Here is a 24,779-nt window from a genome sequence, read left to right as displayed (position 1 = left end):
TGGGTTTTATATTTAAGACCAAAACCAACTCAAGAATTGGATCCTATATTAAGGACCGGAGGAGTATATTATAAGTGATTTATATTTAGAATCAAAGTAGCACATTGATATTAAAAATTTAATGATACGATTTATAAAAAAAATCATATTTTTGAGTTTATAAATAAAACCGGAGAAATATAATAGAAGACTGTTCCAGTTTCTGTGAATTATTTTCCTGTGATTGTTGGTTGTCAATAATTTGTATATTTGACGAGCTCGAGGTCGGAGGCGCCCAAATATGAAGAGTCTGACAATATCCGTGTTAGGCCGTTAATGTGAAGTTGGACCAATGTGGGCTGAAACTTCGAGGGATTAGGATGCTGGGCCGGCCCACTCCACACCCCCTCCCCTTCAATCTTTTTTCATAGCTTTGCATCTCATCTCCTTTTCCCAAAACTACACGTTTTCCGAATTACCATACAAAAATTAAATGTGGCCATACTTCCCATTATATGAGTATTGTTTAACAAGAGCCTACTTTTATGAAATCAATTGCATCCGCTTCCTCTCTTATGAATCTAATCTAAAAGGCCTCTGAATTACTTTTCCGGTTCTAAATATAAAACTTATTTTGTGATTCAAATTACATCACAAAATGAGTTTTATATTTAGAACTGAAAAAGTATTTGCACTTGTGAAAAATATCACTTGTCTGGTATACTACTTTCGATAACTATATCTTATAATTTGGATAGGAGGAATATATTGATGCATTAATTGGATGCACTTAATTCTTATTCATAATTGAAAAAGAGTTTTTGCTGAAAAGTGATATGTATGAAGGTGAAGGTACAAAAGACTAGATGGATGTGATTTTGCGAATAAGACGAGGGAGGAGATAGGGGTATTGATTTTTTGTGGTTCTAAGAAATTATGTATCCCACGATTTGCATGTGTGGCCACAGCCTTCAAACAAGAGGGACGAAGGCATAGTGTTTCAGAGGCTTTCTACTGACAAACTTTTTTTTTTTTTGGGGGGGGGGGGAGAATACCATCAAACATTTGCTATCAGAGCAAATGATCCGTCCTTAGACACACTCTCTGATTCTCCGCGTCGGAATTAGTTAAAAAGTTAATTTTAATTCAAAACATAAACAGGTTTACTTATTTTATCTATCATATTTATTATTTTTTAAAATTAATTTATTTAACTTGTAAACTGATATATATAATTAATTATCTTATGAAGATTATGTCAACATTTGTTAAAATTAAATAATTTATTTAGTATGAATTGGTTGAGTAACCCTTACGTTGAGAAAAATATATTTGTATACATAGACTACTTTTAATTGTAAATATAAAAATTAGTTTGAAATTCAATTTGTTCATAAATACAAGTTTCTAAGTTATTTTATCTCTTACGTTTGTTTATCTTTTTTAACAAAATAATCCCCATAATAGTTATACACGATAAAATGTTTTTATTCTAATACACATAATTAATAATAATATTTTTTAAAAAATAATATTTATTTATTATAAATGACCAACATAATTTTATTAATACTTATAAGTTAATTATTTAGCTCTAATATATAAATAAATGAATAGAAGAAAATGGGAGTGGATCCACTGTGGTAAATAAAAATACAAAATGGTGGCAGAGGCCCAAAGAGGACAAAGGTGAGAACTACCGTGGAAATCAGACAATAGAAAGTGGGCCCAAAGGGAGTGAAGATGCGCCACGTCTTCGTTCGCTTCCTCCCCACGTGATTCATCTTCATTGATTTGTTTTATTTATGTGGGGCCACTCCCATCGATTGATGGGAATGGGATAATGAAACCGTATTTTATGGGGAGGATGACACGAAACATCCCTTCGAATGTGTGAATCCCAGCTTCATCCCTCAAAATGCCTATTCATTCCTCTGGTAATCTTACTGATCACTTTCTGATCGGTATTGCCTTTGTGTCTGCGGATAAAACATGCAGAGCTCTCCCTGCTTCCCTTGTTTTTCAACTTCAACCTTCACAGCTGCGGTCTGAGATTACTACAAAACTTATGATTTTGAACCTTAAGAAGCGAAGCTTATAATTTAAAACTTGAGATACTAAAAATAAAATAAAAATAAATTTGAGTGATAAAAAATTATATTAACCTACAATATAATCTGATCATATCTAAAAGAAGACCATTGTTTATTTTGAAAAAAAAAAAGAAGCAAATTCCTAACTTTCCCTCAATACATAATCACAATCTAATGGTTGATATTCTTCCATTAAGTATTAATTGAGATATGCTCAACAAATTTACAGAAAGAGGTTTGTTCCTGGAAAAATAAAAGACAAGTGACTTGTTTCTCTGTTATTTATTATTCATAATAGATTAATATTTTTTTTACTTTTTTTTAAATTATTTTTAGTTCTTAAAATTTGATTTGATTTTAATTTTAGTTTTTAAAATTTTAAATTATTGCTTTTGGTTCTCAAAATTCGTTTTCATTTTGCCCGACTAAAATTTTTAAGCTCTAAAACAAAGTTTCAATAACTAAAACATTTTAGGGCCTAAAACTATTATTTTTAAATTTTAAGAATCAAAATTAAAATAATGTTAAATTTCAGAATTGAAAAAAATTCTCCACTTCATCTCATTTCAATAAAATAAAATAAAATACATTGAAGTGGAAATTACCAGCTCTTTGAGATGGACTGTGGATCTGTCAAAATAATTTTTTTTTTTTAAAAAAAAGGGAAGACTAGATTTTCCTGCCGCATGACATGGACACATGGCTGCTGCAGAGAAGGAACTCCCTGATTGAACTGTATCTGCTAATCCTTCGACGATGGCGATGACAGTTTAACGTGTCGAATAAGTTCCCTCGTCCGTTTCTTGAGACCCTTTTAGTTCTTGACACTCTTCTCCGCTGTTGCGTGAGTCCTCAGACCCTGAAATCTCAATCCTCCACGGAGCAGAAAAGCCACTTCCTTTGGTCTCCGTCTTTACATTTCTAATCAAAAGGGTCGCTTGAGCACTTAAATCGTCCAGATATCTAAAGCAGTTTGATTTTTAGTTCCTTTTCTCCATATTGCTTCGCTGGAAAAATAATACCAGGGGTTTAATATCTATTTGATCCCGTGAAAAATACTCGTGAGAGAAGAGTGCCAAAAAAAAAAAAGGCTAGATGAGGGAGAAACTGAGTTTTTTGTTGGGTGTTTGGATTTTTTTGTTTGGTTTTTGTGCTGGTAGGTTTGTGGTGGAGAAGAACAATTTGAAAGTCACTTCTCCGAAATCATTAAGGGGCGTGTATGAGTGTGCGATCGGGAACTTTGGAGTTCCCAAGTATGGAGGAGCCATGATAGGCTCTGTGGTATACCCCAAGACGAATCAGAGGGGATGCAAGAGCTTTGATGATGACACTTTATTTAAGTCAAAGCCCGGAAGCTTTCCAGTCATTCTTCTTGTGGATCGGGGAGGTGAGCTCTTTATTTCATACCTATCCGTCTGTTATCCTAATCCTTCAATTGGGATTTTTCCTATAACGCGTTTTCGTTTGTGATTGTTCAACTGCATGGCTGTTGGTTGGTGATTTTGTACTGAATTTGTGTGTCAAGCTCCATTCTCTCTTTTCCTAGTGATAAATTTGAGATCTGTTCTCCGTTGAATTGCTTCCTATTATGCGGATTGACACAGCAAGTTAGGGTAAGTTGTTCAGTCAGTTGAATTGCTATCTTACAGGGAAGTTGGGATATTTTGGTTTTCTCTTACTGGAAACCGAAATCTTAGTAGCTCTCGACCATATGATGCACCATGTTTGCTGGAGTTTGCTGCAAGTTATTATATCTAAGTTTAATTTTGATGTCTAAGATTCAGAGTTTTTGTTTCCGAGTTCCTGTACAGCTTCGTTTTCCTTCAAGATCAGGTTGCAGAGCTATAATCTCTCTCTCTCTCTCTCTCTCTCTCTCTCTAAAGGGAAAACATAATCCAGAGTTTGGCACCTAGTTTATCATCGTGCTGTTTGTGACTTCCTAAATTGTATTCAATAATAAAAAGTTCCTCTGTTGAATGTTGGCTCTATGATCATACACACACAAGGGCTGATTAATATAATCCAAGAAGAAAAACTCAACAGTGTCGTCTCCCCCACCCCTTTTCCCATTCTTGTAGATTGTTACTTCACGTTGAAGGCCTGGAATGCACAGAATGGTGGAGCAGCAGCTATTCTTGTTGCAGATGACAGACTAGAACCATTGATCACCATGGACACTCCTGAAGAGGGGTCTGTGGCAAATGATGAATATGTGCAGAAGATTAGTATTCCTTCTGCCCTTATCAGCAAATCATTGGGGGATAGCATCAAGAAGGCTTTGTCAAATGGAGAGATGGTTACCATAAATCTTGATTGGAGTGAGACGCTTCCACATCCTGATGAGAGAGTCGAGTATGAGTACTGGACAAACAGCAATGATGAGTGTGGACCAAAGTGTGACAGTCAAATTAATTTTGCCAAGAACTTTAAAGGGGTAGCTCAATTACTTGAACAGAAAGGGTTCACTCAGTTTACCCCTCACTACATAACTTGGTATTGCCCTGAGGCATTTATCTTGAGCAAACAGTGTAAGACTCAGTGCATAAACCATGGGAGATATTGTGCTCCAGATCCCGAGCAAGATTTCAGTAGAGGATATGATGGTAAAGATGTTGTTGTTCAAAACCTACGTCAAGCATGCTTCTTTAAAGTGGCAAATGAAAGCGGAAAACCTTGGAAATGGTGGGACTATGTGACAGACTTTGCAATCCGTTGTCCAATGAAAAAGAATAAGTACACCGAAGAATGCTCTGATCAAGTTATCAAATCTCTTGGTATGTTGGACGCTTACCTTTTGCATGAACTTTACAATAGGCTTACTTTATTTATTTATTTTCTTTGGGGGGGGGGGTAATGTTACCTTTTTGTCTACCTAAAAGATGTTAATATCAGCAGAAAAAACGAATGTTATACTGCTTTTTCTTTCATATATAAATTGTTTTTAGTTGTTGTGTTGTTCATTTGATATCTCTGGGCTTCAATTCTAGTTCAAATGCTCAGGCTAAATGCAAGTGCAGAACAAACTCAAATTTGTATCTGTACTGATGAAAATATCTGTCACTATTCTCAGGTCCAACTTAAGAATCTTGTAGCTTGCTATAGTCCCTCTTCTTGCATGATATCAATTAATGTGCCCTATGTTGTCCATATAATGTTCTGGCTAAATGGTCTATTACTTAATTTACCATTCAAAAAACTGAGATGCCTTAGCTCACTTTCCTTAACCTACTTTGCAGGGGTAGATCTGAAAAAGATTAAAGATTGTGTTGGAGATCCTACTGCGGATGTTGAAAACCCTGTTCTCAAAGCTGAACAGGTTGCGCAGGTTGGTAATTTTTTAAATGCAAACTTTTCTGTGGTTCTCTTGTTGGCTTATTCTCATAACTAGGCCATTCTATTTCTTCTGTTAATCCTTGCATTTTCTCCCACCTCTGTTTTCAGATTGGCAAAGGTTCTCGGGGTGATGTTACTATATTGCCTACTCTTGTTATAAACAACAGGCAGTATAGAGGTATGAACCAGCTCTCCACACACATGCGCGCGCGCATTTACGACTATTTGGCTACATTTAATTATATGTTTTTTGGCCGTTAACTCCTTTTAGGTAAGTTGGAAAAAGGAGCAGTTCTCAAGGCAATCTGTGCAGGTTTCCAGGAGACCACAGAGCCAGCTATTTGCTTAACTTCAGGTCCTCTTCATTTAATTTAGTTTTCAACTTTTCTCCCCATGCCTAGCCTACCTCTAAAACATACTAAGAGATGAAACAGTAAATCATTTTGTCTCTGCAGTTGTAGTTGTTTAACTTTTAATGTGTGATTGCTTAAAAAATCTTAATTATTGGTTTCCATTAACAAGCAGTCCTTGGTTTAGATTGTAATGAATGGTATTGTGTATTCTTTGATTCTACTTAGCATTGGGAACTTTTTATATTTGCCTCTCTGAGCAATTTATACTAATAGGGAACTTTGGGGAAAACCCTATCAAACTTCTTCCTTGATCTTATTCAGGAGAAAGATAGAAAATCCCAATAGAAAAACCCAAAGAAATGAAGAAAGAACGAGGAATTAATCAATATGTTTTTAGAATGTAAAGTAGAAAGGTAAAGCGGAAGGATTATATGGGTTTGCAATTTTAAGATCTTGTGAACAATAAGTGTCTAAATTTCATAAAATGCATGCTATTTTATAAAATAAGCAATGTGATATTGTCAGTGGAAATTTTGTATATGAAATGACTGACTAAAATTGAAATTTGTCTTACTGAGTGGCTAGTGATTTTGTTGACCATTGTTTGCAGATATGGAAACAAACGAGTGTCTGGAAAACAATGGTGGTTGCTGGCAGGACAAATCTACTAATATCACTGCATGCAGGGTATTTGGCTAACCAGACAATCTCAGGATCATTTTCCAGAAAGAGATTCTATTACTTTTTATTTTGTAGTGGGTTTGAGTCTTTTAAATTTAACCATCTTCCTTTTTTTTTTAACAGGATACTTTCCGAGGAAGAGTGTGTGAATGCCCTATTGTTCAAAATGTCAAGTTTATTGGTGATGGATATACGCACTGTGAAGGTAAATTGCTTTAAGTTTGAATTTAGATGGCTTGCTTTATTCCCCATGTGAAATATGAAGTGAAAAAAAGAGACAGTTGTAGGTTCTGAATTTTTCCTAGTAATAATTATGTGCTGAATATCGAAGTGATAATTAGATCTTAATTGAATATTGGTAATATTGTGATTACTATGGACGATGCAATGTGATGGTTCAAATTAAGCCTTCACTATGCCAAGAATACAACGGAGGCTGAAGGTTAAAGCTCCATTTATAATTTCCCACCTACTTTCTTTGTGTCTATTTTACGGACCAATTGAATTCTTTAACAGCCTCTGGAACCTTGCGCTGTGAACTCAACAATGGAGGTTGTTGGAAGGAAACCCGAGGTGGTAGGATGAACTCTGCTTGTGTCGTAAGTATTTCTATGCTTCTTGGATCTTCTGCATGCTCTTGCTTCTGATTTTTTCTTCTGAGAGAAAGAATGATGTTAGATATTAATTGTCCCCTATCCCCTGTTTTCTTGTTTATTGCTTGACTACGCAGGATGAACATACCAATGGTTGCAAATGTCCGCCTGGATTCAAGGGTGACGGAGTCCACTCTTGTGAAGGTATTACTGTTGTAAATTCGGCTTAATTGTTCAGTATCCTGGCAGACACATAAGCGTGAATTATCTTGCTTGGTGGATTATTGCAGAATGCTTGAATGTGCATCCTGGTGTAGTACATGTAATTTATATGCTATTAACTAATCTCTGATGTAAACTGTCTGTTTCTTGTACTGACTATTTTCTAGATGTGGATGAGTGTAAAGAGAAGTTGGCCTGCCAGTGCCCAGAGTGCAAATGCAAGAATACCTGGGGGGGTTATGAATGCAGCTGCAGTGGCAACTTGGTCCACATGCAAGAAAGTGACACGTGTATTGGTAAGCCTTTTTTGAGTTCAATAATCTTAATCTTGCTGGCTAAATGGTTTAGCTTTCATTACAATCATCCAATAGACAACCACTATGGAAAGTGCAACTTTCCGTGGTGAATTGATAACACCCTGATGTATTCATTCCGTACGATCAGTGTCAAGTTTTCCTTGGGAAAGAAGCTTACCAGGTCTTAGCCTAAATTTTAAACTGGTGTATGATAAGACTCTAGTAGTCTAGTTTATTGTAAACTTTCCGTGGTGAATTGATAACACCCTGATGTATTCATTCTGTACGATCAGTGTCAAGTTTTCCTTGGGAAAGAAGCTTACCAGGTCTTAGCCTAAATTTTAAACTGGTGTATGATAAGACTCTAGTAGTCTAGTTTATTTTTAACCACCCCCCCCCCCCAAAAAAAAAAAAAAAAACTCATGGGCTGGTGTCTTGGCTGTGTTACAGGTACCACATGCATAGCTACAAAGATATTTATTTGGATAATCTATGCACATATGATATACTTTATCATTTTCAGTGTTTCTAACGTTTTATCTGACAATGTGACGATTTCTTCTTTCTTTTTGGCATTATAAAAAGCAGCTAAATATAGCTCCTCAGTGACCACCGGGGGTTTTATTTGGATGATGATTTTCATCTTGGCTGCTGTTAGTGCTGGGGGATATGCGTTTTACAAGTACAGAGTCCAGGTATGATCCAGACTTGATTGTTTTGGCTTTAAGAGCAGGCTTTTATTCTGAAAGCACAAAGTGCATTCAGATGTTGGCTATCATGTTTATTATAAACATGGCATGGAAATACTTTTAGTAACTCGACACCACATGATTGCTTCTATCAGAAAAGATTATCTAGAATCTAGATGTTATTAATTTTTAGTTCAGGAACTTAACAGTGAATAAATGGGTAAATTTACGTAAGCTTTAACCTTAAGTTGATAAATCCACAAGACAATCGTAGAATGCTAGACGACAGATATTTTGTCATAGGAGAATGAGTTCTTTTGCGAGGGAGAGGCAGCTGAGACTCAGACTGTTGATAATTTCAGCACAAGTTTTCCTTTTTGTTGTAATGTTTTCCTTCTTTTTGAAGGCTCGTATGAATATATTATATATCTTCTTTGGGTATTGATATGTGAAATAAAATTTTGTGCAGAGCTACATGGATTCTGAGATAAGGGCAATTATGGCCCAATACATGCCCTTGGATAACGAAGCAGAGGTCCCTAATAATCAACTTCATCATGACATCTAGATGATGGGAGCCGGATATCAAGTACGAATTCTGGGAAATCCTCTCAGGGTGTTTAGTTTAATACCAGTAGGTGATCAGGCTAGATAACCTGAGACTCCTTGCACAAAAATGATTTGAGTTATTACTTCTGTTATTAGCTTTGTAAATTTTAATCCGTCTTGTCCTGACAGTCTACGTTCTGAGTTAGCGAAAGTCATGCCATTTCTCTGCTTTCCTGGGCTCGTGAATTTTTGCAGAAGCTCCAAGCATAAAATAAAAATTTTAAAATAAAAAAAAAGCTTACTCAAGCCGTTGCCATTTTTGATCAGGTACACCGTACACCTAATTTGTTTATCAAAATTAACTTGTTTCAGCTACAAAAAGCTAACATCAGTGTCTAAAACATTCACCTAAGAATTAAATCACTGATTTACAGGGATTTAACGGTGCTCACATCACAAGGAGTGAGTCCATATCCATTTGGCTCATGTTTCAAAGGAAAAACGAAAATGGAGTGTGGCGATTAGGCAAAGTTTGATAAAGTCAAATGAAAGAAGGGATTACAACCATTGACAAACAGACATGGTGGGAACGATGCGATTTCAAATTCAAATGAGGAAACAGACCTAAAACTAGGAATTTTGGTCAGGATTTGGTGTATTTACAACTATAGTACGAGTTTTGTACTTTCTGCGGAGGTAGCAATACAAGCATTAGATAATTCTTTCCCCGGTAGGCGTTAACAACAAAATTTGAATAAAATTATTCAGGGTTTTGTGCTCAGAGGCTCTCATTAGAAGCATAGTATGTAAAAATTTATAATCCAATCAGTAATGCAAAGCCAATGAATGAAAACAATCGATTTTTTAAATTTTTATTTAAATAACGTGATAATGAATTAATATGAAATACCTAAATTCTGTAATTCAACTTAGCTTCAACAAATATACTTGAAGGATTCCCATTTACTCGTGTGCCTATAGATTAGAGATAAGTAACTCTGGAAAAACTCATCGAGTTGGTCAGATGGTTTTGTAGAAAAAGTAGGCTTATTCCTAACGCTTTTGTGAAAATGCATGGCATCCTCAGAGGATTGAAACTTTGCCGGGAATTGGGACACATAAAAATGGTGTTGTTTACACTATTCTAGGGAAAGCTCTGAACTAAATCAAGTGGCATTGTAACAATCTCTACCTCAATGCAAATATGATGAATGAAATAAGCCATTGGCTAATGCAGAACTTGGCAATTACAGTTTCAAAGAGGAAATATTATGCATCTGTTGACTTACCAAGGAAATTCTCTGCATGGAAGCGACTTGTGCGGTCCTTAGGAGATCCTTACGTGAGAAATCTGTGTCAGCGTCTTTTTATTCATGATCCTCTCTCAATCAATTGAAGATAAAGTCATCTTTTTTATGCTTCCACCCGTGTCACGTTGCATTAATAAAAGTTAAAGTATCAATTGATCCACATTTTCATTTTAGCAGCATCAGAATTTGTAGTACAGGCTAAAGGAAATCAATGTAATTTGCCAATAAAATTGGGTTTGTTTGGAATGACGATTGGAGCATTAAAAAATAATTTTTCAATCATAATTTATGAAATATAAGATAAATATAGGGAAAATGACAATAAAATACCACTTGAATTCTAAAAAGACAAATAAGGGACCTGAATAAGTAAAATAACAAATAGGGCATTGGGTACCAATCTGGAATTTTGATTTTTGATGTCAAAACATGTTGCAAAACCCATTGACAAAGTAGTAACTCTCACTATGAAAGTTGTAAATTCCACTATGTGTTTTGTAAAATTCAGCGTGGAATTGTATTGTTTTTTACAGAGAAGTTGCCTAACCCTCAAAACAGGTTGCAAAAGCCATTGACCAAGTAGTAATTCTCATTATGAAAGTTATAAATCCCACTATGTGTTTGTAAAATTAGGCAAAACTTGTTCGGCCCTTCAAAACAGGTTGTAAAACCCATTGACGAAGTAGTAACTCTCATTATGAAAGTTATAAATCCCACTATGTGTTTTGTAAATTCAAAATCAAAATCTCATATTGGTACCTGATGCCTTCTTTGTCATTTTACTTATTCAGGTCCCTTATTTGTCTTTTTGAAATTCAAGTGGTATTTTATTGTCATTTTCCCATAAATATATATATATAAAAAATTCTATCTTGATTTATGTGAAAGTACTTACGAGTATTTATCAAAAGTGGCTCTAAACAAGCCCTAACTAGATTATGCTTGTAATTCTGATCCTCCACTCCTTAATATAAGATTTAGCTTGCAATTCAAAAAGTGGATCTTATATTAAATTGAATTACAAAACTAGATTTCATATTAAGCATCGAAGGTAGTATTTGGTGTTATTAAAAAAGAATTTATGGTTTACTGAATGGTTTAGATTTTATTATAAGAATGAACTTTGATGAGTTTTAACGAGCATTAAATGAGAACCTCTGTCTTGACCCTTATTTAGTAGTATAGCCCCTCTTGTTCACAATATAAATCATTTATAGAAGAATAATTTGGCCAAAAATATAAGTAACTTTGAGAGTATTTAAAATTTATTTGTCACTTTTGTCCCTGTCATTAAAACAATTTGAGACAGATTTAAGGAGTTAACTATTATTTTTTATTCTAATAAATTAGTTAAAGTGATTCATATAATGAATCGGAAGAAGCATATAGTAGTATTAAAAAAATAATTTATAAACAAATTATGAGTATAGTTATAATTCGTACCATTCGAGAATAAATTTAATGAATTGGTTTTTATTAAGGGGAAAAAAACTCTATTAGCCTTATAAATAGGTTTAAGGAAGCAATAAAGATCTAAGGAAGTAATAAAAATAATTAATTATAACGTTAGAAATATGAAATCTTAAAAAATTAACTGGGGTATTATGTATGTAATACTTTTTTCCTTCATTATTATTTAATCTGACCTCTCGTGCTTTTCAGACCAACCGGCGCACAATCTCTCTCCCGCTTTAATGGCTTCTCCACCTCCGAGGCATCTTCCAAATTCTTATTATTCTCTTCACACTCCGACTCATCATAATACATATGTCTCCAATCGCCTCGTCTCTTCCTCCCTCCATTTCGTTCTTCCCTTCATAATTTCAACCATCCCTGTTATGTTTCTCATTCATAATTTGATCCTCTGTTTCTGTGTTACTTCTTCAAGCTCATTCCTTTGTTCTTTCCCATAATTCTTTCATATAACCCATAGCTACCTCCTTTTATTGTCATAGAAGCTAGATACTATAAGTTTCTGCCTCGTGTGGTTCTTGGTGCCTACCACCTATATGATGCAGTTCATGTTGTTTCTTCTCTTTCTTTTTGCTCCAATCAGAGCACTTTCCGACGACCCACCCTTCAACGACGACGTGTTGGGTTTGATTGTCTTTAAAGCGGGTTTGCAAGACCCGAAGGCTAAGCTCTCTACTTGGAACGAAGATGACAATAATCCCTGCAAGTGGGCTGGAGTAAAATGTGATCCTACAACCAATCGGGTCTCCGCAATTGTCCTTGACGGCTTTTCTCTTGCTGGGCACATTGATCGAGGGCTCCTGAGATTACGGTCCCTCCAAATTCTCTCACTTTCCAACAACAACTTCTCTGGGTCCATAAACCCAGATCTTCTTCGCCTTGGGAGTTTGCAAGTGCTGGACTTCAGTGGGAACAACCTCTCTGGCTCTATACCAGAAGGGTTCTTCCAACAATGTGGGTCCTTAAGATCAGTTTCATTTGCCAAAAACAGTCTTACTGGTAAGATTCCTGATTCCTTGAGTTCTTGCTCCTTGTTAGTAACTGTTAACTTCTCTTCCAATCAGCTAAATGGGAATTTACCTTCTGAGATATGGTTTTTGAGACAACTACAGTCACTTGATCTGTCCAATAATTTGCTGGAGGGAGAGATTCCTGAGGGAATTGAGAATTTGTATGATTTGAAGGAGTTAAATCTGCAGAGAAATCGCTTCATTGGGAGGCTTCCTGGTGATATTGGAGGATGCATGCTTTTAAAGTCACTTGATTTCAGTGATAACTTTCTGTCTGGGACAATTCCTAAATCAATACAGGGACTCAACTCCTGCACATCCCTCACTTTACACGGGAATTCATTCACAGGAGCGGTTCCTGATTGGATTGGAGAATTGAAAAATCTGGAGGTGTTGGATCTTTCAGCAAATAGATTTTCTGGTCGGCTTCCAAAATCAGTAGGCAATCTCAGGTCACTGAATAAATTAAATCTATCCAAGAATCATTTTACGGGAAATTTGCCGGAATCAATGGTAAACTGTGTTAAGCTTTTGGCTCTAGACGTCAGCCAAAATCAGTTACAAGGGCGTCTTCCCTCATGGATTTTCAGGATGGGCGCACAAAATGTTTCACTCCCAGGAAACAGCTTCAATAGCAGCAATAATCCTTTATTTACCTCCACACCTGAATCCTACCATGGTCTTCAGGTTTTGGATTTGTCATCAAATGGGTTCTCTGGCGAACTTCCATCTAATATCGGGGGCCTTAGTAGCTTGCAAGTATTAAATATATCCGCCAACAGTATCTCTGGTCCTATTCCAGTGGGTATAGGAGAACTTAAATCATTATACATTCTTGACTTGACTGACAACAAACTCAATGGAAGCATTCCTCCTGAACTAGAAGGGGCTTTTTCACTCAGTGAACTGCGGTTACGAAACAACTTCCTAAGTGGGGAAATTCCAGCCCAAATTGAAAAGTGCTCTTTGCTAACAACTTTGTAAGCTCTCTATCATAACTTGATATGTGAATGATTGATATTTTTAATTGAAAATTGCGTGTTCTTTTTTATTGATGAACTTTCTGTTGCATTTCAAATGAATGGTACAGGATTCTTTCTCACAACAAACTTACAAGTTCAATCCCAGCAGCCATTGCCAACCTAAATAATCTTCAGTATGTGGACTTGTCATGGAATGAACTCTCTGGAAGCTTACCCAAAAATCTATCAAATCTTTCCCACCTTTTATTTTTTAATGTCTCCTACAATCACCTTCAAGGGGAGCTACCAGTCGGCGGCTTCTTCAATATCATCTCTCCCTCATCTGTCACTGGTAATCCATCCTTATGTGGTTCTGTTGTCAATCATTCCTGCCCTTCAGTCCATCCCAAGCCTATTGTCCTAAACACGAATTCTTCATACTCCAACTCCAACTCCTCTCAAAACCATGGTCATAGAAAGATTATACTAAGTATTTCTTCTCTTGTTGCCATTGGTGCTGCCGCTTTTATCACTATTGGTGTGGTGGCCATTACTGTCCTAAATGCCCATGTTCGTCGTTCAATGTCTCATTCTGCTACCCCATTTGCTTTCTCGGGTGCTGAGGAGTATAGTGGTTCTCCTGCAAATGATCCTAACTATGGCAAGCTTGTTATGTTTTCTGGTGATGCTGGTTTTGATGATGGGGCAAATAATCTCCTAAACAAAGATAGTATAATAGGTCGTGGTGGATTTGGAATTGTTTATCACACTGTCCTTCTAGATGGGAATTCTGTTGCAATCAAGAAGCTTACAGTCTCTGGATTGATCAAGTCACAAGAAGACTTTGAGAGGGAAGTGAAAAATCTTGCGACAATCAAACACCAGAATCTTGTGGGACTTAAAGGGTATTACTGGACTTCATCCTTGCAGCTCCTTATTTATGAGTATCTGTCCAGAGGGAGTCTGCATAAGCTTCTACATGAAGAAGATGAGCATAGCAGCAACATGCTTTCATGGCGACAAAGGTTCAAGATTGTTCTTGGAATGGCAAAAGGGTTGGCCCATTTGCATCAAATGAATATAATTCACTACAATCTAAAATCAACAAATGTTTTGATTGATTGCTCTGGTGAGCCAAAAATAGGAGATTTTGGCCTGGTGAGGCTGCTGCCAGTGCTAGACCATTGTCTTTTGAGCAGCAAAATTCAAAGTGCACTTGGTTACATGGCCCCTGAGTTTGCATGTCGGACAGTGAAGTTAACTGAGAAATGTGATGTGTATGGTTTTGGGATCCTGGTTCTTGAGGTGGTGACTGGGAAAAGACCAGTAGAATACATGGAGGATGATGTGGTAGTTCTGTGTGATATGGTAAGGGGAGCATTGGAGGAAGGCAGGGTGGAGCAATGCGTGGACAGGAGGCTTCTGGGTAATTTTGCCGCAGAGGAAGCAATTCCCGTCATAAAATTGGGATTAATTTGTGCATCACAAGTGCCTTCAAACCGCCCAGATATGGCCGAGGCAGTTAGTATATTAGAGTTGATCCAATGCCCTTCAGAAGGACAAGAGGAATTAGAATGAGTTTATAGTTGTAGTATTGAGAAACATTATATACTGCAATAACTGGTGAAGAACAATCCAGTTTTCTTACCCTAAAAAGCTCAACAAGCAAGAATGTTTGTCATTTTCTTTCCTGAACTGTAGGTCTGGTTATTTTCCCTGTTTTGTTTGTTCAGCTACGTTGTATTACTGGATTATTCTTCACCAGCTTTATGTCGTCTTCATCACACTCCTTTCCCGAGTACTGATTGCGGTTGCTGAACTCGAGAGTTTGTTGCATTTGATAGTTTTCTTTTGAGAAACTATTGTTAATTGTATATTCCTCTGTATGTCAAGTCATAGGAATTCTCAAATGCGTGTCATGTACCCCACCACTTGAAATACTAACTTTCATAATTTTTCTTTGAATCATTGCTCAGTATGCATATCAGGATTCAAGTTTCCGTCTCACATGGTGTTATGAGATGAGGCATCGAAAGTGGGAGACACGAGAGGAGGGGGGGAAAGAAAGAATAGTAGACAAAGGAAATGGAGCCTTTACTTTTGCTTTCCAGGAAAGCGAACGAGAGACTCACAGCATTAAACCAAAATAAAAGGTGGGGCGTAGAAGTAAGTGGACGAAATGAAAGCACATGAGAATGAGATAACCAGCAAAGAAATCAACACAAAATATAAAATTCATATTAAATCTCGATATTCGTGTACTATAATTCATTTTAAATACTAAAAGAGCAAAGAAAAGTGTACTCTTGCTTTTGCTAACGCTTAGAAATGCAGTGATAGCTAAGATAATTAATGCTTGGATTAGAAGTAAAAAAAATGGAATGATTTGGGTAGAGTAATTAATAAAAGGGAGCAAGGGAGCATGAGATCCGATTTGAGAGACATCATCATTCTTAAAAGCACCGCCAACTAACAAGCTTTTACAAATGCCAACATTTGCCAGTCCAAAAAAAAACAAAGCCAACATTTGGCGCCCTGCATTCCAATACAATCAATCATGACTAGTTCCGCATGCCTTCCAGCCAACTTTTCATTTTGCCAGAGGCCAATTAGATTTAGAAGAAAAAAAAGCAAATAAAAACCCTCAATGTGTGAAATTACGATTTGAGACCCTCAATTTGAAAAATGACAAATAAAGACCTGGCATCATATTGTAATGATGAAATCTTAGTAAAATATCTGAAATAGTCACAAGCCAAGTTGTGATTTGCTCTACTGAAATTTTTATTCACTAAAATGAACTTGTCATTTCTCATAGTCAATATGTCATTTGGCATACTCTTAGTTAAGTTGTGATTTGGTCTACTGAATGTGTCATTCGCTAAAGTGAATTTGTCATTTCTCATAGTCAACTTGTCACTTAACTAAGGGGCATTTCAGACATTTCACTAGGATTTCATATTTGTAATATAGAATTGGGTCTTTATTTGCTATTTTTTTAAATTGAGAGTCTCAGATCGTAATTTTATATATTAGGGATCTTTATTTGTTATTTTTTTTCTTAAGTTTATTATAAAGAAATTTCCAAGTCAGTGGCCTATTCATCTACAATAACGGTGACAAAAAAGTAAAACATGCTTAGATTAGATGACACAAAAGGACGTCCAAACCGATGAGATACACACACACACATATAGGGACATGGTACTTGTTTTTTTTTTTGGCCAAAAGGGACATGGTACTTGTTGATTCGGCTTTAAATAGTAGTAGAAGGGGTGAGGTGGGAGATCAATGAACTTTGCTAAACGTACTAGTAAGAAAAGAATAGAGGAGGGTGAAGTTAATAGAATAAGGTGGAGACAAAATGATTGAAGGCATATTATTTATGGAGCCTTGCACGGCATTGCAGCATCAACAAGACAACAACCTCACACTTCGGCCTTTTCGCTTAATTAGTAATTACTGTCTGCGCACGCCTACGGTAACCAAATAATTATGAGGCTAACACCCACTTCCCTACATATCCATCTCATTTAAATATTACCGAAATTTACTATTATTACAGATTCCAAATTCCAATTTCAACTATTGCAGTGTACCATTGAATTGACGCCCAATCCTCTCACCCAAGCACCTCAAATTGTAATTTTCAAGTTTACGCCTTGGCCTTGCTTCTAACCATCTAATCATGCTCGCCTGCCTCGCTTCAGGTTCAAGGCATAAATAAAGCAGCTCACCTGAACATTCTTTTAAAAAAATGCCTATATTTTATTTTTATAGCTCTTCTTAAAATTTCTAACGAGTACTTCACAAATTTCAATAAAAAGTTGGGAAAATCACTACGTAGTTCGAATAAAAGCATAGTCTTGTAACAAGGTTTACGGTAGAAAATGACAATAAAATTCATGTTGTTTACTTGTTCTTTATATATATATTTATATTCCTTCGGCCCTTCAACGTAAAGGGGCTTTAGACTAAATTATCTTCAATCTGCCTCTGAAGAAAACAAAATGCTAGAGCCTGCTACCCATCCCGTCCAGTTACATGGAAGAGAAAGAAAAGGGGGGGGGGGTTGTTCAGAGATTGAGATTCTCGAGCTGAGTAGAGAGTCACTCTCCGTTATTGAGTCCCAAGTGCTTGCACACAAGGTTTTTACATGCTAAATAATACTCCTCCTATCCTAAATATAAAACTTATTTTTTAATATAATTTAGTGAGTGTTATATTTAGAACTAGAACTAAAAGAGTATAAAACATAACTAAATGCGCACAAATTGCAATCTATACATCTACTGTCATATGATGTTTCTTCTTATGTATGTTAGCAATACTTTGAAATTACGGGTGTTCACGGGACGGTATTGGGACAAACCCGTCCTAGTGAACAGGGATGGGATGGCTTTTCCATCTCATGTCCAGTCCCGTCCTGAAGGCGTCCCGTCCCAAACGGGACGGGACGGGACAAGACAGGACAGTACCAGGACATCCCGTCCAGTTTTCTTAAAAAAAAAATTAAAAGAGTTACTTGGGCTAAATTAAAAAGAGATTTTGCACCAAATAGAAAGAAAGAAAGCCCCATGAAATTTTTGCTCAAGATGAAATTATTAAGAAATAATAGTAGATATGTGAAACTTAAGGAGGGGGACATATTCTTCAACTCTGGATTTTTGAAGTCATAAGCAACTCTCCATGTATTTGAATAGAAATTGGGGGAAAAAAAACACAACAATATAGTGATATATACGTCAAAATGGTTTAGGACACAAATCTAAAGAAACCATTTTTTCTATTATATGAACACAATTAGCTAATTAAACACTCAAATGTTCAGGTAAAATGAAGGTGATTAAAAATAAAAAATAAAAACACCCAAAAATATCGTATCCTGAATTATCATAAGAACAAGATGCATGCAAGCCTGAAAAACAACAAGCATGAGTGCTACCAAATCCATTCTATCTACAAAATGTCACCAATTAAATAAAAAAATAAAACAGATAAATTAAGAAACAAGAGTTTTGGAGTAAAATATTATGAGTGTTTAAAAATAAAATAAACTTATTTTTTTTTTAAAAAAAATACTGGGATCACTTCCCATCCCATATCTGAACGATTTTTGTCTTGGTTCTGTCCCGTTCTGTCTCAAAATGGTTGGGATGGGACAAAACACTTTGAACACCGCTATTTTGGATTGACGTTTAATCTGCATATCACCAAATTCGTATATATACTGTCATTAATTATTAATCGAGTTTTGGATGAAGGTCCAAGAAAAGAGTTCACTGAATTATGACATGATCATAGCAACAACGCACTATCTGAATGTATTAAGGCTGAAATCGGCACACGCAGCTTCTATCTCGGCTCGTTTTGGCGGAACAACACGTGGGAGAGTCATCCAACAGGGGCACGACACGAGGAATCCAAATTAAACCCAAAACTTTAAGAAGCGACAACACGACTTAACACGAATATACATGTTACCTACCTCCTGTAGTTCATTTACACAGTCCTTTTTCCTCAGGTCGAGGCATTACCTAAACGTTCAATTAAACTCGAACTAAACCACCAAAAGAAAAAAAATCAAATGTGTGAAAACTATAATATTTCTTTTTCCTTCTTCTCTATATTTATTGTGACGCCTAGCAAGTAATGCCCCACCACAACAAAATTCGTCACGTCCCTCCAGAGTTGGGATCGCACTTGATTTCTGCACCCCCATCTGTTAAGTCAACTTCTATAACCTTGCTTCATTTGACTGTAAATTACTAATCATCCCAATCGTTCTCCCATCCATCTCTGTTAGACGATCTAGCAGTAAGGCCGTTTGCTGAGATGCTTCCTGCATGAGGTCTCCCAGGTGATTTCACAGCAACATCTTCATCCCAATTATCATCCCAATCCTGATCCCAACCTTCGCCTATCTCCACATTAGTAGCTGAAACGGACTCAGGCAATGCCATTTCAAGCTCTTGATATGGTACCCCATCATGCCGCTTCTTCCTAAACTTGCAGCAAGCCCACGTCCCGCCAAATATTAAAACTGCTACGATGAGGAAGTACGCGCCATTTACTGGTGTTAAAACTTTCTCATAAGAAGGAAGACGGAAGAAAATCCCCTCTTCAGGGACAGGAGTACCCAAGTGAAGCACACATTCCCCCTTTCCAGCATTTAAAGCCAGTTTAGTTGTTTCACTGCTAGTTACTGAGACATTGATCTGAAACAGAACAGTACAAAAAGCGTAAAGCGGTGGCATATGAAAATGAATCCTACAGACAGTAAAAGTGATTCCTTGGTCATCAATTCCTTCACCAAATCCTTTTGTGGCATCTTCTTGAGATGTTCGATGATAATTTCAAACAGAAGATAACTTTGCTAGTATTGCTGTAACCAACACTATCAGCCTTTCGGTTTCCAATTTAAAGGGAATCCAAAATAATGCCGAGCTTCGTTTTGTAACGCAAGTCTCACAAAATAATCAAGACATGCGAGTTTAGCTTCTATTTGAAGAGTTATAGAGGGGGAATAAGGGAAAAAAAAATACCTTGATAAATAAATTATTACTGCAAATAACATAAATGCATTCAGTGCAGTATAAATAACTGCGATCTACCTTTTTGCTCTGATGCTCTGCTACTTCAATGTCTCCTCCAATATTACCTTCCATAAAAAACTTCACTTTGACGATGCTATCCCCTCCATTTTGAACAATTACAACCACGTATTTGGACTCTGGTCATTTGTATTAATAACATAAAGGCATGTGAGTTCATGTTGTTATTTTATTCTTTTCCAAATCTAAATTAGTAATCAACAAACAAAATACAATATAGAACTTAAAGTGATGCAGACAGCACTAGTGCTTACTTTGTTGCTATAAATGATAACCAAGAGTGAAAGCATGCAAATACACATAAACGGTCATAGTCCTGAAAGCCACCCCAGATCACACTGGCTGATCAATGGGTTGAACAAGGAAAAGCCAAACAAGTTCGATCTTATAGCGATTAATATATTAAACACCAGTGTGATCATTTTATAATAGTCCTAACAAGGATGGCTGACAGGAGAACTGATCTCACCTCAAAGGGGAGAAGAGGCTTCACTATCTTGTAGGAGCAAAACTTGAGACAGGCAGGGGGGGCTAGTAGACCATTACCAAAGTTTGGTAACAGCCAAACAAATTCTTTGGTACATTTAAATAAAAATGGTTTTAGTAAATACTAGATTTTACATTTATGATATAATCTTTCTATGGAATTTGTAAATGCTTTTCACCAAGAAAAGGGGGGGGGGGGAATTTGTAAATGCTGATAGATATTAAAACTCCCCACACGTCATGCATAAGTGTAGATAACGCGTTTCAGTCATGAAGAAAACATTACCATGCATTGTTACGACATGAAATAGACACAGTCAATCACAACCATCTCTCTACCCAAAATGGTCGAAGTCTCATGAAAATATCATTAAAATAACAAATAAAATGCTTCAACATGCCCTCTATTTCTGAGACCTAAAAAAACCTCCCTTGCATTCTTTAGGCATACATGTGCTGAACATAACCCGACTCGTGTTAAGAAAATTCAAACACAATTGTCAAAAAGTATACCCCTAAATGACACACAAGCCTGTTTCCAAGACACAAAAGAAATGCACCAAACCTATTCTCATTGAACTTTTAGAAATTAATATGACCATAATGAACATCACTAATAAAAGTAGTTCAAAATCAACAATGTCAAATCCTTAACATGCAATAGTCATCCCCGACAATTTTGTACAGCAGAAGTTTTTTTGAAGTATCACTAAGCAAGTAAATGTACCCAAAAAAAAAAAAAAAACCATCTTTCATCATTTCTTCTTTACTATCACTTTCATAACCTTTCATATCTTAGCTTACGCATCGCAGGAATGTGGTTCATTCAGCTTTTGGAGTTCCTTTCTAGTTTATATCGTTTCACAGAGGAAGAAGACAAAGAAATAAATTTGGTAGCCACTCTGTTTTGCCATATCGGCTTTACCTAGCATTAGCATCAAGGTAGCCAAAGGCAAAAGGCGCCCTTAACACAAAGCCTCTAAAACGCCTAAGGTGAGATATGCTAGAAGAGCACGTGCATGAAAACATCAAGGTTCTAAAATAGGGGGGGGGGATGCAAAATTATAAAAAAAAAAAAAAAAAAAAAGATCTACGTAGTTTGAAATAATATCATCATTGTATATTTAAGACTAAAATAAATCACTTTTGCACCTTTCCTTTTGATTTTGAAGCTGCGCATCTTAAAACATTTATACACCGGGTGCCATGGTATGGGGATAGCACTAGTTTGACATACGAATTTTGAAGAAGAAATGACATATCAAAGGTTGCATTGGACCATTTAGATTGTTATATAGTTTCTTAACTTATGAGTTGATTACTCCACATGAGTAAGATGCCGAAGGTGAGGCACACCCCAATAAGGCACTGAGGTGAGCCCCTTTAACTACATTGATTGCCGTTACCTTAAAATGACCTAAACAGGTACAAAGATCAAACAACTTGTCATGTGAACTAAAGAATTTACATGCAATTTCAGAGTGTTTAACGAGTTTAATCTTAAAGCGTGTATGTACAGTCATAAACTCAGGCCAGTCACATACAGACATATATATGCTTAAGTGAAGACTTATTATTTATCCCTTTTAGTAAATAATAAACAATGCTAAATGAAAGGAAGAATAGACCCATTTGCCTCAGCGAAATGATCAAAGCAAGACGGAATGAATTACCACTTTTAGAAATGCAAGCAACCATCTGTCCCTCATCTGTGCACTTAGCGCTCGAGCCATCACAATTCTCAGAGGTGTTGACCTGTGAGAAAGTTCGGCCATCGTTTTTCATTCCCTTTTCATCACTCTTGTGATAATCGCTTTTGGCTACAGGTGGTGGAGTTGCAGAAGTTGTATTATCGGATGTTTTCCCATTGTCCGTATTAGGTAAAGGAGATGGAACTGGGGAAACAGAATTGTTCTGACTCACTGGATTTACCTTCGGTGCAGTACTGGGGGAAGGAAGATCCGTTTTGTTGGTATTTCCAGATTTCCCGTTCGGCTTTGGATCAGGAGTTGGCGACGGAGAATCCTAAAGGCGGAAACTTAATTCATCCCTCGTCAATTTTACCAAAAAATAAAAAGAACAAGGAAGATTAAATCAAAAGGAGATAACATAAGATGGAGAAAAATGGAGAGATTTTTACATGTAGTCTATCGGTGGTGCCATTGACTTTTGGATCCGCGCCACCCAGTTTTCTGAATTCCCAACCCAGTGAAGGATGAGAACCACCGAACAAGATCAGCAAGAAGAATAAAATTCCCCATGATGCATTTCTGGCCATTAGTGATGGAACTCCACACCTCATAAACAAGCGTGAGACCGAAAATCTAACAAAAACATATATGGCTCTCTCTCTCTCTCTCTCTCTCTCTGAACCGTGTAAAACACGCCGAGTTCCTATGTGAAGGAAAGTGACGCGAAACTCATTCCGGGCAAATCACCGGCCGAGAAGGCAAGAGCAAGAATCGATTTCGATTCGACAAAGTTGAAAATTATGAGAAATCCAAACTCACAGTCAACGCAGAGAAGACATTGCAGAAATTAAAAACGGAAAGAAGCAGGGCATCGATCGAAACAAGAATAGTATTGGGATTGGGAATTATGATGAAACTGAAACGTGAAAATGGAAAGACTTGACGCCAAGTCTGCTTCGAGCCTTCAACTCGTTCGGAGGGGGTGACCTCGGACGACACCGCAAGAAAAACGCGTTTTTGCCAATATGGGCCCATCAATAATTGGCAGACAAAGACTAACCATCAGATTTGGGTTTAAGAAATGGGCCAACACCTTCAAACAGTGGCATGAAGGGTAGTTTTCAGCCCAGAGCCATAACTGAATACTACTATACAATAGCATAATAATAGGTGGGGTTTTTTTTTTTTTTAAATTTTTGGGTGCCTTTCCAAAGGAATCCAATTTTTTTTTTTGGGCCCCGGGAGGGGCGTGGGAACGACAGGGTGCGTTCATATAAGCAAGAGCCATTAACACGACTTGGCGTGAGTGAGTCAGGTGGAAAGGCTGCGACAGTGAATAATGTGAGGAAGCTTTTGAGGATGTGACTAGGATGGGGAGTCACAGCAGATTCTGGGCTCAAGGGCTGAAACTTTGGCACTTGAGCAAGCTGAGAGGCTACTGGATGGAATAAAACTACCTCCGTCTTAATTATAAGAGCTAGTTTACTAATTTGAGGAGATTAAGGAAATAAGTTAAGTTAGTTATCTGTAATAAATAGGTGTTGTCTTTCCTAAAATATCCTTACTAATTAACTATGTTAATTAGAACTACCATTATTAAAAAAACTACCTTAGAAAAAAATACACAAATGTTAGAGACACAAATGAATGTGTGGCTGATATTTAGGATTCAAATAAAAGTCAAACGATGTCTTATATTAAAGATTGAGGTAGAATTGGGATTTACATTGAGACAAAGAACAAGTGCAAGAGAGGGATGCCTCAAGGTGTGAGTGTCCTTGAAAATGCTTTCGGCATCATTAGGTCCCTACAGAACGTATCTTTTTCTTGCTGAAATAGCAGTTGCTTCCTGGGACTGTGGATTAGGTTTCTTGCCCAGTAAGCCCTCTGGCGGAAACAGAATCAGTCTTTCGTACTTAATATATGTCTGTAGCTTTCTTGGCACGTAAGCCTGTTTAAAAGAGTAGGAAACATGATTTCTCTGAAGCAGAATCCAGAATAAAGCGTCCTTATGAATTTCATATGTTTGATCCCTGGCACTCACACCTTTATGTGCGTATGTGTGTGTCGATATGTGCCTCGTTCGTTTCTCTTCAAGGACACGGCCTCATCGCAAATACTTCAAGTCTATGCCTTGTAAACCAAACAACGTGAGAATCTCCAAATACTATTATCCTAGTGCATCAGAAAATACAAACTATGAAGCTTCCAATCAAAGTGAGTTTCACGCATTTATACAAAAATTTGATAAATTCATAAATTGCACACAAGAAGAAAAAATGCAATTTTTATTCGTTTTTCATATTTGCATACTGCTTTATATAAATGACCAAAAAACTCTTGTTCCCTTTTTAGCCTGGGGAGACAAAACTGTCAACCGCTATCAGGAGGGATTGGAATTTGTGACTTTAAGGACAGTTTTATATAGTACTACCTCCGGTCTTA

At 36.7% G+C, this 24,779-nt stretch overlaps 3 protein-coding genes across 3 annotated transcripts; 2 read left to right on the top strand and 1 right to left on the bottom strand.

Annotated features, from left to right (window-relative positions):
* Window positions 1-2,775: 2,775 nt before the first annotated feature.
* LOC114722556 (vacuolar-sorting receptor 1-like) lies at window positions 2,776-9,015 on the top strand. The gene is made up of 12 exons (XM_028908607.1): window positions 2,776-3,459; window positions 4,151-4,846; window positions 5,309-5,397; window positions 5,514-5,583; window positions 5,677-5,760; window positions 6,369-6,445; window positions 6,563-6,644; window positions 6,956-7,038; window positions 7,170-7,236; window positions 7,422-7,550; window positions 8,139-8,245; window positions 8,709-9,015. Exons 1-12 carry the CDS (start codon window positions 3,168-3,170, stop codon window positions 8,805-8,807), a joined length of 1,875 nt encoding a protein of 624 aa, XP_028764440.1. The 5' UTR covers window positions 2,776-3,167; the 3' UTR covers window positions 8,808-9,015.
* A 2,765-nt stretch (window positions 9,016-11,780) lies between these two features.
* LOC114722555 (leucine-rich repeat receptor-like protein kinase PXC2) lies at window positions 11,781-15,307 on the top strand. Its single transcript, XM_028908606.1, has 2 exons — window positions 11,781-13,561; window positions 13,672-15,307. The coding sequence occupies exons 1-2, from the start codon at window positions 12,108-12,110 to the stop codon at window positions 15,119-15,121; spliced, it is 2,904 nt and encodes a 967-aa protein (XP_028764439.1). The 5' UTR covers window positions 11,781-12,107; the 3' UTR covers window positions 15,122-15,307.
* A 4,004-nt stretch (window positions 15,308-19,311) lies between these two features.
* Window positions 19,312-23,281, bottom strand: LOC114722643 (uncharacterized). The gene is made up of 4 exons (XM_028908719.1): window positions 22,784-23,281; window positions 22,317-22,668; window positions 20,158-20,276; window positions 19,312-19,761 (listed from the first exon to the last, which is right to left on the bottom strand). The coding sequence occupies exons 1-4, from the start codon at window positions 22,943-22,945 to the stop codon at window positions 19,312-19,314; spliced, it is 1,083 nt and encodes a 360-aa protein (XP_028764552.1). The 5' UTR covers window positions 22,946-23,281.
* Between the last annotated feature and the right edge of the window lie 1,498 nt (window positions 23,282-24,779).

Source organism: Neltuma alba, unplaced genomic scaffold, assembly GCF_004799145.2.
Source record: "Neltuma alba isolate B1F8T4 unplaced genomic scaffold, ASM479914v2 tig00012097_pilon, whole genome shotgun sequence".
NCBI classification, from domain to species: domain Eukaryota; kingdom Viridiplantae; phylum Streptophyta; class Magnoliopsida; order Fabales; family Fabaceae; genus Neltuma; species Neltuma alba.
The sequence above is the reverse complement of the archived record's forward strand: the minus strand, read 5'-3'. Positions and strand labels throughout refer to the sequence as shown.

Coding starts and splice junctions, on each gene's coding strand:
- LOC114722556 (XM_028908607.1), top strand. CDS start 3,168: ATGAGGGAGAAACTGAGTTTTTTGTTGGGTGTTTGGATTTTTTTGTTT. Junction 5,761..6,368: donor AGCTATTTGCTTAACTTCAG/GTCCTCTTCATT, acceptor CATTGTTTGCAG/ATATGGAAACAAACGAGTGT. Junction 6,446..6,562: donor CTAATATCACTGCATGCAGG/GTATTTGGCTAA, acceptor TTTTTTTAACAG/GATACTTTCCGAGGAAGAGT.
- LOC114722555 (XM_028908606.1), top strand. CDS start 12,108: ATGATGCAGTTCATGTTGTTTCTTCTCTTTCTTTTTGCTCCAATCAGA. Junction 13,562..13,671: donor TGCTCTTTGCTAACAACTTT/GTAAGCTCTCTA, acceptor TGAATGGTACAG/GATTCTTTCTCACAACAAAC.
- LOC114722643 (XM_028908719.1), bottom strand. CDS start 22,945: ATGAGGTGTGGAGTTCCATCACTAATGGCCAGAAATGCATCATGGGGA. Junction 20,277..22,316: donor TGCTTGCATTTCTAAAAGTG/GTAATTCATTCC, acceptor ACAAATGACCAG/AGTCCAAATACGTGGTTGTA. Junction 19,762..20,157: donor CAGAGCATCAGAGCAAAAAG/GTAGATCGCAGT, acceptor GTTCTGTTTCAG/ATCAATGTCTCAGTAACTAG.